This window comes from Microcaecilia unicolor, unplaced genomic scaffold (genome assembly GCF_901765095.1).
Source record: "Microcaecilia unicolor unplaced genomic scaffold, aMicUni1.1, whole genome shotgun sequence".
Taxonomy (NCBI): domain Eukaryota; kingdom Metazoa; phylum Chordata; class Amphibia; order Gymnophiona; family Siphonopidae; genus Microcaecilia; species Microcaecilia unicolor.
The window spans coordinates 182,569-201,625 of NW_021963636.1; the positions used below are offsets into that span (position 1 = coordinate 182,569).

General features: G+C 42.8%; 1 protein-coding gene across 1 annotated transcript in view; it reads right to left on the bottom strand.

Moving 5' to 3' along the window:
• LOC115459531 (ovochymase-1-like) overlaps positions 1-19,057 on the bottom strand; it is a gene marked incomplete at its 3' end in the record, with an annotated part of 447,639 nt that overhangs the window by 179,432 nt on the left and 249,150 nt on the right. The window contains 1 exon segment of the mRNA XM_030189343.1: positions 12,388-12,478. Within this exon segment, the coding sequence (XP_030045203.1) occupies positions 12,388-12,478 (91 nt within the window).

Sequence of the window (19,057 nt, forward strand, 5' to 3'; positions counted from 1 at the left end):
AGTCGTTGAGTGTGGAGTCGTCTTTTTTCTTATTCCATGCTCGCTCTAATCTTCTGACTTGTCTCTTTAGTTCTTTCAGTTCTTCGTTAAACCATGGTATTGGGTTATTTCTGTGTGAGGTTCTAGTTTGAAGTGGTGCTATGTTGTCTAACACGATTCTGCATCTGTTGTCCCATTCAAGAAGAAATTGGGGTGAGTCTGTTGGTGCTGTCCATTCGTCGTTATAGAATTGTTGGCAAAATGTTAGCAGGTCTATTTTGCCTCTCGTGGTATAGGTTTGTTCTTGTTTATGTGTGAATCTTTTGTTCGCCGTTGAAGGGAAAGGTTTGTTCTGTAGTGATCGGACCATGGTGTAGCTGTCCATTTAGTATCTATGACTGCGAGATTTGGTTCTGATGAGAATGTGTATGTGATGATATCTAGTGTGTGTCCTTTATTATGGGTGGGTTGCACGTTTGGCCAGTGAAGCTCCCATAATTGGAGAAAGTCCTTGCATTCACATACGTTACTTAGGTTAGTATCCTCAAGGTGAAGGTTGATGTCACCTGCTATTAGAAGGTTTTGGGTGGAGACACATGTGTTCGATATGAAATCCATAAAGTGTGTTTGGCAGTCTTGCCAATTGCCTGGTGGTCTATAAAACAGGATAAGGTTTAGGTGGTCATGTAGTGTTGGGTGGTTGATTCTAACTGAAGCTATTTCCAGTTGGGGACGTATGGATTCGGCTATTGTTGTGACGGTGAATTGGGACCTATAGATTATAGCTATGCCTCCTCCTCTTTTTCCATTCCTTATAGTGGCTGTAAGCCCAAAAAGGTATGAAATAAAAATAAAATAATGCTCATGGCTTCAGCTGTAGCCCAGAAAGCTGTATGAGAAGATTTGTTTTTAATAAGATTGTTTACTCTACTGTTCTTTCATTTCCTTTATATCCAGCCTGCAAATCTCAACAATGGGTTGAAAATGATCTTTAATTTGAAAACAATTGACCCATGCCTCAATTTGAAAGATTTTGTTCACATACAATGATTAGACCAAGAAACTAAATTAAACAAGTCTCTGAAGCAGTGATATCAAGGGTGAGCCATCCTGAAGAGTAAGATTTACTGCCCCAAAGATGAGTTTGAAGGCCAAGAGTTGATATTTTCAGATAGTGTGTCTACAGTATAATCTAGATAGACTACATGGAGAATTGTTTTGCAAATTAAAAAAAGCAGCATAAAATTGGTCTCCATTTGGTGTCTGTAAAAAGGATATAGACAGAGTGGAGGCAATATGAGGACAATTTTCAAAGATATTTTCCCAGTGGCTAAGAGCATATATGCAACTTCCACAACATATATAACTTGTAGATGCAGGAACAAAAGACAGGGCAGGGGAGACCAATTTTACAGGAAGGAGTTCTTAGACTTCTTCATATTGGTGAAGTCACTTGGCTTTTATCATTTCAAGCTTGCATCTCAATGACGTGAGCGAATGTACTCTCAGTGTAACAATACAAGAGCTCTCAAGCGAATGTGACACTAAGGAATGTAATGGTTTTAGAGCTGCCAAATTTAACTCCTTAGTGAATTCCTTTTCTATACCTTGAGTTGCTGCATCCTTGCACACTAACTCCTCTTCTAACCTGTATCTTAAAATACATCCTTCACCTTTCTCCTCTGGGTGAACATTTTTAGCAGCAATTTTCAGCTTCCTGTCTTTTAATTGGATCTCAAGTTAGCAGGCCCCTGGGTATTTTTCTCTTCTTCTGGGCCACAGGAGCAACTCTGTGGTTACCAGTGGGTGCTGAGCACCCTCCATCATTGAGCAAGCTCCTTTACTGTGTCCAGGTAGGAGTAATTTGTATTGTGTTTAGCACCCTTAAATCATTTTGAAACTTTTGCACTTATGTGAACTGAACCCTGTAAAAAAAAAAATGTTTTGCTAACATAGGGTTAATCATTCTTATAATTTCTACAATAAATGTATACTCTCTGAAATGTAGATTCTCATGCCTTGTACATTACAAGTAGTAGAATGGAATGTACCTAGATATGCTTGGGAGCCAGACAACCTAACTCCCAGTAGCCTAGAAATGTAACATGTTAGAAAATATGAAAGTGTTGACAGATACACAGGCAACAAGTTTCCTTTGTATCCCTGCACGTAGAAAAATGTATAAGAAGCAGAGGGGAGGATTTTAGAGTCAGACAACCTTCTGACTGCAGTTGGATCTGTCTCCTTGCAAGTAAATAAAAATGCTTAAGCCTGACTTGGTCTGATGGTATTCGTGAGTATGTTAATTAAAATTCTTTTAACAAACCCTCCTTCCAATATTAAGGAAACCTACAGAAGGGCAAACCTCTCTAGTCATTGGTTGTGACTTCTACTGTACTTGTGTTTCACCCTAAAACTATTTTGAAAATGAAACTAAAGTTTAGTGATGCCAAACAGCTCTAGCCCCCAACTAAAACCAAACAGTTACTAAAGGGCTCTAGTTCTTACAGATTTTAGACACAACCATTACAGCAAAGTGGTTTCTTCTTCTTAGCTGCTCTACATGGTAACTTCTACTGCAAGAGTATGCTAATAGGTACTCCAGAGACCCTAGGTATTAAAAACACTTCTACTTGGCTGAGACTGAAGGAGAACCCAAGTCCTGCTCTTCAAATAGGTAAACACTGAAGATGTCTTTACTAGTAAAAGTGGGATTAGAGTATTAAGATGTTCTGCTGGGATGAAGACTTCAGCAAGGGACATTTCTGCTTGGAATTTTCAGGATGCAGGTCTGGAGTTCAACTTGACCCCAGTGTCAGGAGTAACTGGTTTTAAGCCAATTTCTGAGGTGAGGCTTACATGATCACTGTGTATTCCTTACTAACAAATTTCTCTATTCAGGCTCCTAATAAGTTTAAAACATGTCTGTGGTGGGTAAGAAGAGCTGGTCGCAGTATTGTTCCCAGATATATATTCTCTGAACATGCATACAATTTTTCTTAAAATCCACACAAATTTTAAAACCATTTTTCAAGAACATAAAGGATGACAGGCATATCTATAGGGACCTACTACACGTGCATACGTGGTGCAATTACACCAGCACTCAACTGTTTTTCTATTAGATCAACCAGAAATTTGTCAGGAGGGGAGGCAAAGATAGGATATTTTTGGATGCACATATCACATACCTGCAGTTTTGCCACTTAATAATCTTTGGGTTTTAGATTTAATATAGATAATTACAGGCGAGGTCCCATATCCAAAGTCTGAGGAGGGTATTTTTTTCTGGATCCACATGTGTCTGCACATATTTCTAGAACAGGGAGCTCTTAGCCTAGTCTTCAAGACACACCCAGCCAGTTTTTCAGGATACCCACAATTAACATGCATGAGATAAAATTTGCATACAATGGAAGTACAGTAGCACATTAATATACATGAGAAATTTGATTTGTGGATATCTTAAAAACCTAACTAGCCAGGTGTGTCTCAGTGGCGTAGCCAGACCTGAGATTTTGGGTGGGCACGCACTGTGTATATAAGTATGAGTAGTGTCTCTTGGGATCCTACAAAGTAATGCCTTACAATTCACTTGATGATGGATTTCTAAGTAGTCTGCCCAACATCAATTTAACCACATACATACTTAATAGAAAAATTGATATTTTTAAATATAACTACATAACATAGTAAATGACAGCAGAAAAAGACCTGCACGGTCCATCCAGTCTGCCCAACAAGATAAAGTCATTTGTGCTACTTTTTGTGTATACCTTACCTTGATTTGCACCTGTCCTTTTCAGGGCACAGACTGTGTAAGTCTGCCTATCACTGTCCCCACCTCCCACCACCGGCTCAGGCACAGACCGTATAATTCTGCCCAGCACTATCCCCGCCTCCCGCCACCAGCTCTGCCACCCAATCTCGGCTAAGCTCCTTAGGATCCATTCCTTCTGCAGAGGATTCCTTTATGTTTATCCCACGCGTGTTTGAATTCTGTTACCGTTTTCATTTCCACCACCTCCCGCGGGAGGGCATTCCAAGCATCCACTACTCTCTCCGTGAAAAAATACTTCCTGACATTTTTCTTGAGCCTGCCCCCTTCAATCTCATTTCATGTCCTCTCGTTCTACCGCCTTCGCACCTCCGGAAAAGGTTCGTTTGTGGATTTATACTTTTCAAATATTTGAACATCTGTATCATATCACCCCTGTTTCTCCTTTCTTCCAGAGTATACATGTTCAGGTCAAGTCTCTCATACGTCTTGTAACGCAAATCCCTTACCATTCTCGTAGCTTTTCTTTGCACCGCTTCAATTCTTTTTACATCCTTCGCAAGGTACGGCCTCCAAAACTGAACACAATACTCTAGGTGGGGCCTCACCAACTACTTATACAGTGGCATCAACACCCCCTTTCTTCTTCTGGTCACACCTCTCTCTATACAGCCTAACAACCTTCTAGCTACGGCCACTGCCTTGTCACACTGTTTCGTTGCCTTCAGATCCTCAGATACTATCACCCCAAGATCCCTCTCCCCGTCCGTACCTATCAGATTCTCCCCGCCTAACACATACGTCTCCTGAGGATTTCTATTTCCTAAGTGCATCACTTTGCATTTCTTCGCATTGAATTTTAATTGCCAAACCTTAGACCATTCTTCTAGCTTCCTCAGATCCTTTTTCAAGTTTTCCACTCCCTCCTGTGTGTCCACTGTGTTACAGATCTTAGTATCATCCACAAATAGGCAAACTTTACCTTCTAACCCTTCGGCAATGTCACTCACAAATATATTGAACAGAATCGGTCCCAGCACCAATCCTTGAGGCACACCACTACTCACCTTTCCCTCCTCCGAGCGAATTCCATTCACCACCACCCTCTGGCTTCTGTCCATCAACCAGTTCACCACTTCGGGTCCTATCTTCAGTCCATCCAGTTTATTTAAGAGCCTCCTGTGGGGAACTGTGTCAAAACCTTTGCTGACATCTAAGTAGATTACGTCTATAGCTCGTCCCTGATTCAATTCTCCTGTCACCCAATCAAAGAATTCAATGAGATTCGTTTGGCACGATTTCCTTTTGGTAAAACCATGTTGTCTCGGATCTTGCAACTTATTGGCTTCCAGGAAAATCACTATCCTTTCCTTCAGCATCGCTTCCATTACTTTTCCAATAACTGAAGTGAGGCTTACCTGCCTGTATTTTCCAGCTTCTTCCCTATCACCACTCTTGTGAAGAGGGACCACCTCCGCCGTTCTCCAATCCCTCGGAACCTCTCCCGTCTGCAAGGATATATTAAACAAATCTTTAAGAGGACCCGCCAGAACCTCTCTGAGCTCCCTCAATATCCTGGGGTGGATCCCATCTGGTCCCATGGCTTTGTCCACCTTTAGCTTTTCAAGCTGTTCATACACACTCTTCCGTGAACAGTGCTGTATCCACTTCAATCTCATTTGTACTTTTTGCAGTCCATCGTGGTCCTCCTCCAGGATTTTCTTCTGTGAAAACAGAACAAAAGTATCTATTTAGCAAATTTGCTTTTTCTTCATCATTATCCACATAGCGGTTCGCAGTATCTTTTAGTCTCAATTCCCTTTTTAGTCATTCTCCTTTCACTTATATACCTGAAGAAATTTTTGTCACCCCCTCCTTACATTTCTAGCCATTTGTTCTTCCGCTTGTGCTTTCGCCAGATGTATCGCTCTCTTGGCTTCTTTCAGTTTCATCCTGTATTCCTCCTCGTGTTCCTTTTCTTGAGTTTTTGTGTATTTCTGGAATGCCAACTCTTTAGCCTTTATTTTCTCAGCCACTTGCTTGGAGAACCATATCGGTTTCCTTTTTCTCTTGCTTTTATTTACTTTCCTTACATAAAGGTTCATGGCCCTATTTATAGCTTCTTTCAGCCTGGACCACTGTCCTTCCACTGCTCGTATTTCCTCCCAGCCCATTATCTCCTTCCTCAGGTATTCCCCCATTTTACTAAAGTCAGCACGCTTGAAATCCAGAACTTTGAGTTTTGAGTGGCTGCTCTCCACTTTAGCTGTAATATCAAACCAAACTGTTTGATGGTCACTGCTGCCCAGGTGGGCACCCACTCGGATATTTGACACGCTATCCCCATTTGTGAGCACCAGATCCAGCGTCGCTCTCTCCCTCGTGGGTTCTGTCACCATTTGTCTGAGCAAACTGCTTTGTAAAGCATCCACGATCTCTCTACTTCTTTCCGATTCAGCAGACAGAACCTTCCAATCTACATCCGGCAGATTGAAATCTCCCAGCAACAGCACCTCTCTCTTGTTTCCCAACTTTTGAATATCTGCGATCAGGTCTTTATCTAATTCCTCCAATTGTTTTGGAGGACTGTAGACAACACCCATGTGTATAAAGGTTCTATCCGCTCTTTTTAAGGTGATCCGTATCGCTTCTTCCTTTCCCCAGCTCCCTGTCATTTCGGTTGCCGTGATATCATTTCTCACATATAGAGCTACTCCTCCACCTTTACAACTCTCTCTATCCTTCCTAAACAGATTATAGCCTGGTATGTTTGCATCCCATTCATGGGAACCATTTAGCCACGTCTCTCTGACTGCAACAATGTCTAAGTCTGCCTCCAACATCAGGGCTTGAAGGTCATGAACTTTATTGCTTAGACTGCGAGCATTTGTGGCCATCGCTTTCCATGTACATTTCCTGGTATGTGCTTCAACATTTGTGATTTGGGGTTGTCTTTTCTCTTTGGCTACCTTCATATCCTTTTGTTCCAACTTCATTTCTTTCTCTTCTGCCTCAGTTCTATTTTCAGGATCATCACCATGCTGTAATGGAGCAAAAGAATTCTGTAGGGGCAACACTTGTGAGGGTGGATGCCTCTGTGTCACATAGCGAAGTCTGCCTGAGCCTACTGTGAACCATCTATTCCTAGGTGGTTTTATCCTTGGAGGCAGTGGTGTGAATTTGGCTTAATTCTGTGCTACATGGTTTTGTGTAGTCTTAGAAGCTGCTTTAAGTGCATCTAATTCCTGTTTTACCTTACTGAGCCTCCTGTTTTAAACTAGCAAGCTGACGACAGACAGGACAAGCCTTAAGTCTCCAGATAATTGGCCTTGAAACTGAAACACCACAATTATTACAGAGAATAAAAGTCATCCTGTTTGATGGAATGGGAATGAACAGGTATGCTATGATGGGGTTAATACTGTGCATGATTAACTTTACTCCTTAGTCATACATAGGCAACCAGAGGCAGTTGTAATTTGGGTGGAGTTAATTTGTAATAAGTAGAATAGTTAGGAAAATTTATTTAGGAAGTGTCAGTCTTGTGGTGGATAGGTTGAGGGGCAGGGTGGGGGGGGGGGGGGGGCTTAAAGTTTAAAACCTGTGGAATGTGTTTGTTTTAAAACCTATCTCCAGGAAAGGAAAAAAATTTTAATACTTGCTAGCAGTTTTGAAACCTGAAATCTCCTTTTCAGATTTACAGATATCAATAAACCAGTTAGAAACAACAACAATCAAATCACAACAGTCAGAGCACACTATATGCAGAGCAGATTAAAACAGATCACACTATTTGCAGAGCCAAGAGGTTTTTTATTTCTTTTTCTTTTTAGGAAAGATAGAAATGCAGTGACAATGATAGACAAGGAAAGAAGGAAGAGATGCCCAGATAATTACATTATCTTAATATCTTAAAATTGATCATATGTATGTCTATTACAACGGCAAACCTCTCAACACACATGGCAGGATCCTACAATATAATTACATAGGAAAAATATATTCAAATTCTGCTGGCACCTCAATAGCAGCAACACAAAATTCCTTCACTGCCAGGTGCTTTGTGAACACTAAAGCCTGCAAAGAAGCTTCATAACACCAATTCTGAACACAAATACAACAGTACTTTTATAAAGACAGCAATGAATATATATAGCAGGAATTTGCATTCCATTTGAAAATTCAGACAAGTCAGACTCATAACACCACACAAACCACATGTCAGCAGACTCTCTCACCTTGGTCACATGCAGAACACATACCAACCCTCATGAATTACAGAATAGAGGACCAAAAATTACAAACTGTCCTGTAGCCCAGCATCAGCCCTTCCCTTCTTTAACCCTCATCCATCCCCATAGCCCAACATTAGCCCTATCCATCCCTTCCCCATCATCTATCCCGCAACTAGGCATCAGCTCTACCCTAGCTCCCCCACCCCTCCCTGTAGCCTAGCATCAGCCCTGTACTACCGTCTACCTGTCTCCCCCCCTCCCCATAGTCTGGCAGCTCCCCTACTCTTCCCAATCTCCCCCTCCCTCCACCCTTAAGCTCATCAGCAATCAGCATTAAATGTAAAACATTTTAATTTTTCATGCTTGGGCACTGCAGAGACGACCCCCACCCAAAAGCCAACATAAAACACCTTTTAAAAATTATTTTAACCTGGACACTGAACCCATCGCTGCCAGGAAACCCACCAACATACCTCCGCACCCCCCCCCCCCCCGGCACTGCAGCAAAGAGCCCACCCTCACCCAAAAGCCCACAATGACACATATTTGTTTTACCTGCTGAGAGGCTTTGGGCTGAAGGTGGTGGTGATCAGTGGTGAGGCAGGGCCCAATCCCAGATTAGTTGAGTGCGGCCCTGAATAAAAGCCTCCCCAGTCCCAATCGCATCCTTCCCCAGACCCACTGCCTCTCCCCTTTCATACACCCACCATAGCTGAAGATGCCCCCAGTCCAGCAACACCCTACCTGGTGCCTGTTTCTTTCTCCCTCTCTCCCGTTTCATCCACCTGCTGTGCAGCATGATCCCTCCTATTGCACCTCGCCGGGTCCGCACTAATAAACAACCAAGGCAGAGGCGCAGGACCGCAGCTCTCTGCCTGCCGCTACTGTTTCCTGTGCCGGTCCTGACTCCTGCCTCTTCTGTTCTGAGGTAAACTTCCAGCCTGGCACAGGAAACAGTAGCAGCAGGCAGAGAGCCGCAGTCCCACGCCTCTGCTTTGGTTGTTTATTAGTGCGGACCCAGCAAGGTGCAACGGGAGGGATTGTGCTGCACAGCAGGTGGATGAAAGGGGAAAGAGGGAGAAAGAAACAGGCACCGGGTCGGGTCTTGCTGTTGCTGGAGGCATCTGCAGCTACAGTGGGTGGATGAAAGGGGAGAGTGCAACAGGGCAGCACTGATTGGAAGGTTGCAAAAGAGCTACGCCCCTGGTGTGTCCCAAGGATTGGGTTAAGAAGCACTGTTCTAGAAGCAGATTCCATTAGCTAGTTTTAGCTTCCATTAACATTCACTAGGCAAACATATGGAAGTGAAACATTCTGAAACCTAGAAATAAATTAGCCTAGAATATTAATTAGCATTAATGTTCTATGCTAATTTATTGGCCAAAGAAACAAATGGGGTTCACACTCTCCACAGGAACGGAACACAACAGTAAAGGAGTGGAAAGGACCCAAAACCAAATGGTCAACCACACAAGGGTAAGATGCTCCAAAAGAACCCTTTATTCAGACCCAACACGGTCCGTGTTTCGGCTAGAACAGCCTTATTCAGGGGTCTATAAAATTGTAAACATATAAACAACATATATAAACAATATTATTCATTTACACAGTCTTAAAAAACATAGTTTAAAAAAAACATACATTTACATGTTTTAATATAGATCCAAAAGATGTACTAAGAAAAAATAACAAATTTAATTTAAAATTTTGAAATATGTCTTGACACAAAAACAATTTTTAATCAATGTACTGAAAACATCACAGATTACATTAAAAATATGTATGTATATCTATACACACACATATATATATATATACACATACATACCCTGTTTCCCCGAAAGTAAGACATCCCCCGAAAATAAGACCTAGTAGAGGTTTTCCTGAATTGGTAGATATAAGGCCTCCCCTGAAAGTAAGACCTAGCAAATTTTTGTTTGAAAGCAGGGCCGCCGAGAGCCGGACAAGGCCGCCCCCGGCCGCATCCCCCCCCCCCCCCCCACCCTCCGTCACTCCCGGAACTAACCTTAAACGCCTCCTTTCACCTTCGCAGCAAGCAGCAGCAGGGCAGACCTCTCCTTCCTTCTGTGCCCCGCCCTCTCGGACGTTACATCAGGCAAGGGCGGGACACGGAAGGAAGGAGTGGCCTGCCCTGCTGCTGCTTGCTGCGAAGGTGAAAGGAGGCATTTAAGGTTAGTTCCGGGAGCGACGGAGGGCGGGCGGGCCAACCCCGATCCAACCCCAATGTTTCCCCGAAAAATAAGACAGCCCCTGAAAATAAGACCTAGCGCATTTTGGGGGCAAAAATTAATATAAGACAGTGTCTTATTTTCGGGGAAACACGGTATATGTAAACATCAATACAATCCAAATTAACCTACTAGATTCTATATATTTTAATTTTTTTTTTATATGGTTAAAATATTTAAACCAATTTCAACTTTCCATATTTCTATTTTTTACATTTTCAAAAAAAAAAAAAAAAAAAAATCCTTAAAAAAAATTTTTTTTTTAATTTCCGGAAACATTCTTTCAAAAAATTGTAAAAATCAAATGTCATAATATATTTTTAAAAATATATATTTAGGAATGAATTATTGAGTATCACTCGGTGGGACATACTGTTCAAATTGAGTTTTATTAGTTGATGACTTATGCACACATTACCTAGAGAATGGCTGTAATGTATATCATTCAAAATTTTTTGTTTATATATATATATTTGTATTTATATATATATATATATATATATTTTTTTTTTTTTTCCTATTATGACATTTGATTTTTACAATTTTTTGAAAATGTTTCTGGAAATTTTTTTTAAAAGGATTTTTTTTTTTAATTAAAAAAAAAATAATAATATGGAAAGTTGAAGTTGGTTTAAATATTTTAAATATATAAAAAAAATCTAGTAGGTTAATTCGGATTGTATTGATGTTTACATATATGTGTGTGTATTGTGAAGACGGGGCTTCTTTTCCTGCTCTCCAGCAGGCTTCACTAGCCTGTGGCTCCTGAGCAGGACTCCAGCTGATCTCTCCCCAGCATCCTGAACACACCAACCTCAAGATCCGGGGTCCCTTTTCCACTCAGGGTGACCTTGTTCCTTCTGCCCTGGGCAAGATGTTTTCCCCTCACAAGGAGTATACAGCTCTGTCCTCCAGCCCCTGGCTGCTAGCTCATTGTTCTAAATACACAGTTCTATCCACAACAGACTAACAAAAGTCCCCAGAATCCAACCAGGACCTTCAAAGGGGGATATTCTTTTTTCAGCTGCTAGGTCTCCAGCTCCTCTCTCTCTCCTCTTTCCTTTCAAAGCTCAGGTAGGTATAAGGTGGTTAATTAGCTTCCTCCCCTTTAGGCTCTTCCCCCTAATTCCAGGCAGGACCCAGCCCCATAACACCTTCCACCTGTTTCCACCCCAGGACTCTCCCTGGTCCTAGCAACCTCCATCTCGGCATACCCCCTACTGGCTCCCACTAGTGACTCATCCTGGACATTTTTTCCATTTCTATGGGAACAGCGCCATCCAGTGGCCTACCCAGAGCAGGACAGCCCCTTATTCTTCACAGTGTATATATATATATATATATATATATATATATGTGTGTGTGTGTGTGTGTGTATAGATATACATATGTATTTTTAATTTAATCTGTGATATTTTCAGTACATTGATTAAAAATTGTTTTTGTGTGAAGACATTTATATTTCAAAATTTTAAATTAAATTTGTGATGTTTTCTTAGTACATCATTTGGATCTATATTAAAACATGTATGTTTTTAAAAATTATGTTTTTTAAGACTGTGTAAATGAATAATATTTATTTTTTATATATGTTGTTTATATGTTTACAATTTTATAGACCCCTGAAGAAGGCTGTTCTAGCTGAAACACGGACCGTGTTGGGTCTGAATAAAGGGTTCTTTTGGAGCATCTTACCCTTGTGTGGTTGACTGATCATTTGATTTTGGGTCCTTTCCACCCCTTTACTATGCTAATTTCCAGGTTTCAGAATGTTTGAGAACTAAAACCCAACACATACCATTTTCATGGAAGTGTACTATTAGTAGTGAATGTGATAATTAACATTAATTTTTAGCACATTTAGGATTCAATTAAACTAATTTATTACAGATTAATCTGATTAGAAGAGATTTGGGATGTGCAAGGACTTGTATCACTATGTTTAACATTTTCCTCATCTCTCTCTTTAGTACATGCTGCATTTTACACCCATGTTATCTACATCTTTAAATGCATATCGTTAAAACAGATTCTTGACAATGAACATTTAAGTAGCAATAAATGTTATAGAGAAGCCAATGGTTAATGGTTAAGTATAGTTTGGCCACAAATGGAAATGTTCCTTTAATAATAGCACATGTGGTACCTGTTATCAGAATATCTCTCTCTTGCGGAAAGGGGATACTTGATAGTACCACTACTTTCAATCAGCGAAATTCCCTCAGAACTGCACCCTTCTGCAAAAAACACAATGAAAAAAATCATAAAGGTATGTGAAAATAGTAACAGCAAATCAATAGCCATCTAGACAGGTATCAAGACTATTTTCAGCAGAGGGGGCTATGGATAAAAATAACATTTCTGAGTTTATTAGGTGCTTAATATCCCACACATCATAAATATCTGAGTGGCTAACAAAACAAATAAAATAGGAGAGAAAATAGAAATAGGGGAGGAAGGGGGAGGATAAGCAGTAAAGGGAAGGAAGAAGAAGGAACTACAATATGCGATAGGAAAGGGAGGCTAGTGGAAGACAACACAAGGAGTAATTTTAGAGGTCAACAAGTTCATCTCGGGGAGGGAAGGAGACTAATCACCAAAGTCAGCATAATTCATTTATGAAAAAAGCATCTGCAAAGAAGGTGGTTTTAAGGTTGGTTTTAAATTTGTTTAGAGGTGTGTGATTTGTCTCGTGCACTAACCCAATATGTCCCTTCTTGTGTACTCCACTCATCCCAACACCACCTCCTGGTGGTGCCATCCTTTCACCATATTAGACATGTACTAAACTCGAGTCAGTTTTTTCAGCTGTAGGTCCTAATTTATGGAATGCAATGCCCCTCAATCTTAGATCGCAAACTTCTAAATTCTAAACAGATTTTAATATGTTCCTTTTTGAAGATGCCTTTACGTTTTCATAAGACTGCCTGCAAGATGGGCCTGCTGGCTAGCAAGCCAGTCCAGACGTATTACCCTTCTCTCTGTCCCTGATACCCATCTTTCCTATCATTTATTGTAGTTCTGTTTCTCCCTCCCTTTGCTGCTTTTCCCAAAGTAGCCTAGTGGTTAGTGTAGTGGACTTTGATCCTGGGGAACTGAGTTCAATTCCCACTGCAGTTCCTTGCAAATCTGGGCAAGTCACTTAACCCTCCATTGCCCCTGGTACAAAATAAGTACCTGAATATATGTAAACCGCTTTGAATGTAGTTGCAAAAACCTCAGAAAGGCGGTATATCAAGTCCTATTTCCCTTCCCATCTCTATTTTTTCCCCTGTTTTTTCTGTATTTTTAGAATTGTAAGCCACAGAGATATTTGATTTGCGGGATAGCAAGATTGAAACAAACTTAACTTGGATCTGGAGAGGTAAAACATTTCAGAGGGTGGAGGAAACAACAAAAATAACAGAATTATAAGTGGTATTATTTGATGTGCTGAAGAGAGGGAATAGCTAGAAGATGTTGTTGAGAGGAGCAAAGGGCCTGTAACGAGCATAGGGAATCAGAAGACGTACCAGGAAAGAAGGGGACCTAGTGATGGCTATTTTAAATAACAGAAGTAGAATCTTACAGGTTATTCTATGTGCAATAGGGAGCCAATGGACAGCTTTCAATAACAGTGTGATATGATCTATTTATGGATCAATTTCATTAGGTGGTGAAAAAAAGTCATACTAACCACATCTAAACTAAGCTTTAATCACATTATACCAGCATATAAGGTATATTTATGGTAGAAGTAAACAAACCATATTTTCACAAGGTCGCCAAAATGTAGGCACTATGATGCTGCATGCCAAGCGTGAATTTTATAATCAGCAATTACACATAAAATTGCCATTATAGAATACTAGCATAACTGGGAATTTATACATAAGTACATAAGTAATGCCATACTGGGAAAACACCAAAAGGTCCATCGAGCCCAGCATCCTGTCCCCGCCAGCGGCCAATCCAGGTCAAGAGCACATGGCAAGCTACCCAAACGTACAAACATTTTATACAAGTTATTCCCGAAACTGTGGATTTTTCCCAAGTCCATTTAGTAGCGGTCTATGGACTTATCCTTTAGGAAACCGTCTAACCCCTTTTTAAATTCTGCCAAGCTAACCGCCTTCACTACGTTCTCCGACAATGAATTCCAGAGCTTAATTACGCATTGGGTGAAGAAAATTTTTCTCCTATTTGTTTTAAATTTACTACACTGTAGTTTCATCACATGCCCCCTAGTCCTACTATTTTTGGAAAGCATGAACAGATGCTTTACATCCACCTGTTCCACTCCACTCATTATTTTATATATCTCTATCATGTCTCCCCTCAGCCGTCTCTTCTCCAAGCTGAAAAGCCCTAGCCTCCTTAGTTTTTCTTCATAGGGAAATCGTCCCATCCCCGCTATCATTTTAGTCGCCCTTCGCTGCACCTTTTCCAGTTCTACTATAGCTTTCTTGAGATGCGGTGACCAGAATTGAACAAAATACTCAAGGTGTGGTCGCACCATGGAGCGATACAACGGCATTATAACATCCTCACACCTGTTCTCCATACCTTTCCTAATAATACCCAACATTCTATTCACTTTCCTAGCTGCAGCAGCACAATAAGCAGAAGGTTTCAGTGTATTATCAACGACGACACCCAGATCCCTTTCTTGGTCCATAACTCCTAACGTGGAATCTTGCATGATGTAGCTATAATTCGTGTTCTTTTTTTCCCACATGCATCACCTTGTACTTGTTCACATTAAACGTCATCTGCCATTTAGCTGCCCAGTCTCCCAGTCTCGTAAGGTCCTTCTGTAATTTTTCACAATCCTGTCGTGAGTTAATGACTTTGAATAACTGTGTCATCAGCAAATTTAATTACCTCGCTAGTTACTCCCATCTCTAAATCATTTATAAATATATTAAAAAGCAGTGGTCCTAGCATTGACTCCACTAACTACCCTTCCCCATTGTGAATACTGCCCATTTAACCCCACTCTCTGTTTCCTATCCTTCAACCAGTTTTTAATCCACAATACGACATTTCCTCCTATCCCATGACCCTCCAATTTCCTCCGTAACCTTTCATGAGGTATCTTATCAAACGCCTTTTGAAAATCCAGATACACAATATCAACCGGCTCCCCTTTGTCCACATGTTTGTTTACTCCTTCAAAAAACTGAAGTAAATTGGTCAGGCAAGATTTCCCCACACTAAAGCTGTGCTGACTTGGTCTCAGTAATCCATGTCCTTGGATGTGCTCTGTAATTTTGTTTTTAATAATAGCCTCTACCATTTTGCCTGGCAACGACGTCAGACTCACCGGTCTATAATTTCCCAGATCTCCCCTGGAACGTTTTTTGAAAATCGGCATTACATTGGCCACCCTCCAATCTTCCGGTACCACGCTCGATTTTAAGGATAAATTGCATATCACTAACAGAAGCTCCGCAAGCTCATTTTTCAGTTCCATCCGGTCCAGATTACCTCCTCCAGGTTTACCATGAAGTCAGTAAGTTTCTCCGACTCGTCCGCTTGAAATACCATTTCCGACACCGGTATCCCACCCAAATCCTCCTCGGTGAAGACCGAAGCAAAGAATTCATTCAATCTCTCCGCTACGTCCTTGTCATCCCTGATCGCCCCTTTTACCCCGCGGTTGTCCAGCGGCCCAACCGATTCTCTTGCCGCGTTCCTGCTTTTAATATACCGAAAAAAAGTTTTACTATGTTTTTTTGCCTCTAATACTATTTATTTTTCGTAATCCCTCTTGGCCTTCTTTATCTGTGCCTTGCATTTGCTTTGACACTCATGTTGCTTCTTGTTATTTTCAGATGGTTCCTTCTTCCATTTTCTGAAGGCATTTCTTTTAGCCCTAATAGCTTCCTTCACCCGCTTTTCAACCATGCCGGCTGTCTTTTGGACTTCCGTCTTTCTTTTGTAATTCGCGGAATATGTTTGGCCTGGGCCTCTAGGATGGTACTTTTGAACAGCATCCATGCCTGTTGTACAGTTTTTACCCTCTCAGTTGCCCCTCTAAGTTTTGTTTTTTTAACATTCTTCTCATTCTATCATAGTCTCCTGTTTTAAAGTTAAACGCTAACGTATTTGACTTCCTATGTATAGTTATTTCAAGGTTGATATCAAAACTGATCATATTATGATCACTGTTATCAAGCGGCTCCAGTACCATAACGTCCCTCACTAGATCATGCGCTCCACTAAGGACCAAGTCTAGAATTTTTCCTTCTCTAGTCTGCTCCTGCACCAGCTGCTCCATAAAGCTGTCCTTGACTTCATCAAGGAACTGTACCTCTCTAGCGTGTCCCGATGTTACATTTACCCAATCTATATTTGGGTAATTGAAGTCACTCATTATTATCGCATTGCCCATTTTGTTTGCGTCTCTGATTTCTTTTATAATTTCTGCATCTAAATTAGATCCTACACTGCCTGTCAGTTTACGCAATGCTTCGCTTGTCTGCGTCGTCCTTCTGCCAGCTTGAAGATGTTGAAGTACCGCCTCCGTAGGACCTTTTTGCGCAGGGACCTTGGAACCCGCTGCCATAAGCGCTCTGGGGGAATTAGCATACGAGAGTGCCGAAGCAACGGGAATGGCATGCCTTCCTCTGGCGGGGGATAGAGAGGACGACGAAGAGGAGGAGGAAGAATCAGAGGAGGAGGAGGTACTGGACCGCCTGGAGTGCTTGCGCTTCTTACCTTTCTTCCTCCGCAGGCGCCTGATGGTTGAGCCGCTGGGAGTCAAGAATGCTGTCTGTCATAGGGCTTGGGAGGCCCTGACGTTGATCTGCATAAGCGGCAGTTTCGTGGCTCACTGGCCTGGAAGACGCACTTGCAGGTCTGCGATGTGGTGAGGCAGGAGACCGGAGACGCTCCCGAGTCGCCGCTGTAGCCATAAGCCGGACTTGTGTGGGTGAGGGAGGGGATCTGCAACGGTGATGGGACGTGCAGCAAGTCCGATGTCTCCGGGCGGAAGGCGATCTGTGGCGCCGGCGGCGGGACCTGGAGGCGCCAGAGCTGCTTCTGGAGCTGCGGGATTTTGTACCGTGGCTGTAGTGAAGGCCGTCGTCCCAATCGCGGTGGTGTCTGCGCAGTGGCCTGCCTACACTGGATCTGGAAACCGACGTTTGTCTGCTCCGCTTGGCGCTGTGTACGTGCAGCGCCTGCCTGCCTGAGGATGATGATCTATGGCTTGAGGAAGGTCGGGATGACGGTTGCGAACCTAGGCCAGGTTCCTGCACCGGGCCGCCGTCGCATGGGTTGATGTTGGAGTCAGGTAGGCGGGGATTAGCTGGTAGGTCATGTGGTCGCAGGGTGTCAGCTGCATCGCTAGCAGACAACGCAGCGCCTGGTACAGTATCCGGCTGGCAGGGAAGAGCAGGGGAAGCAGGCATGTCTGATGTCAGCGGTATGGAGGTACGTGGTAGCAGGAGGCAGTCAAAGTTGGTAAACCGCTGTGGGCGCTTAATCTGCCTTGAAGATGCACGTTGCGGCTGCTCTGCTGCAGCCAGGCTGGAAGTGGTCTTTGTGTCGCATGGCCGATGAGGCATGCTTGAGATGTATGGCAACACGTGGTAAATGAAGGAAACAAAATGGCCGATCTCTCCGGAAGACGGCCAAAAGTGGCTGGCATGCAGCGAGGGAGCGAGACCCGCGAGGGTATAGTAGCACGTGGTGAATGAAAAAAACAAAATGGCCGGCCTGTCCGAAAGACGGCCAAAACGTGGCTACCATGTAGCGTGAAACAGCGTAACCCGCAAGGCTGATTTGATAGCCGGCTAGCCGCACGTGGTAAAAGAGCAAAATTGGCTGCCTTCCCTGGAAGACGGCCAACACGTAGCTGCTGTGCAGCGCGAAGTAGCCGGCTACACGGGAAAAACCAAGGTGAGCGGCAAAAAAAGGAAATGTTAAATGGAGAAGGGCATACAGGAGCGTGCAAGAAAACGTTAGTACATAACTGCTCACCATGGTATTGGGCGACCCAGTACTGCCGCGCCGGTCGTTAATGCCAAGGTCGCGGCACAGGAAAGGGAAATGGGAGAAGCGGCAAAATAAAAGGCGGCCGGGAAATCAGCTGATCTGAAAGCCGGCTAGAAACGCGATAGGGAAACAAAGAAAAGCAGGTTTTACCGTGTGGGGAACCACGTTGGAAACTCCCGCGCCGCTCTCTGCCCGTGATGATTGCAAGATGGCCGGCTCCGTGGAAAAAGCAAAATTTTTAAAAAGGCGCGACACCGCTACACCGCGATCGCGAACAATGAAAGGGAAATGGCCGGCTTTTGTGAGAAATGGAGAAAATAAAAAAAAGGGAGGGAAATCAGCTGATCTGATAGCCGGCTAATACCGTGATTGAAACTCCCATGCCGCTCGCTGCCAACAAGAGGCTCCCTAGCCCTCGTTGGCAGCTTTTATGCTTTCCCCTGTAGCCCTGCCCCTTCCGGCTTCCCAACCAACTGCAAGGAGGTCTCCTCCAGCGTCATCTCAATCGCCGACGGGGAAGCCGGAAAGGAAGGGTCACTCTGACGCAGGAGCTGCCGGGCAGCAGCCGCCATGTTATGTGCAGCTGCTCGGCATGCCCCTCGCCAGCCTACCTTTATTATCGCATTGCCCATTTTGTTTGCGTCTCTGATTTCTTTTATAATTTCGACATCTAAATTAGATCCTACACTGCCTGTCAGACCCTATCTGCTACGGCAAGTTAATGGGATTACTTCACTCGGTAGAAAACACAGCTCCTTCAAAACAACTCCAGCACAAAGAAAAACAATTTACCAGCACAGAATTGAACACAGTTTTAAAAGAAACTACCAGCC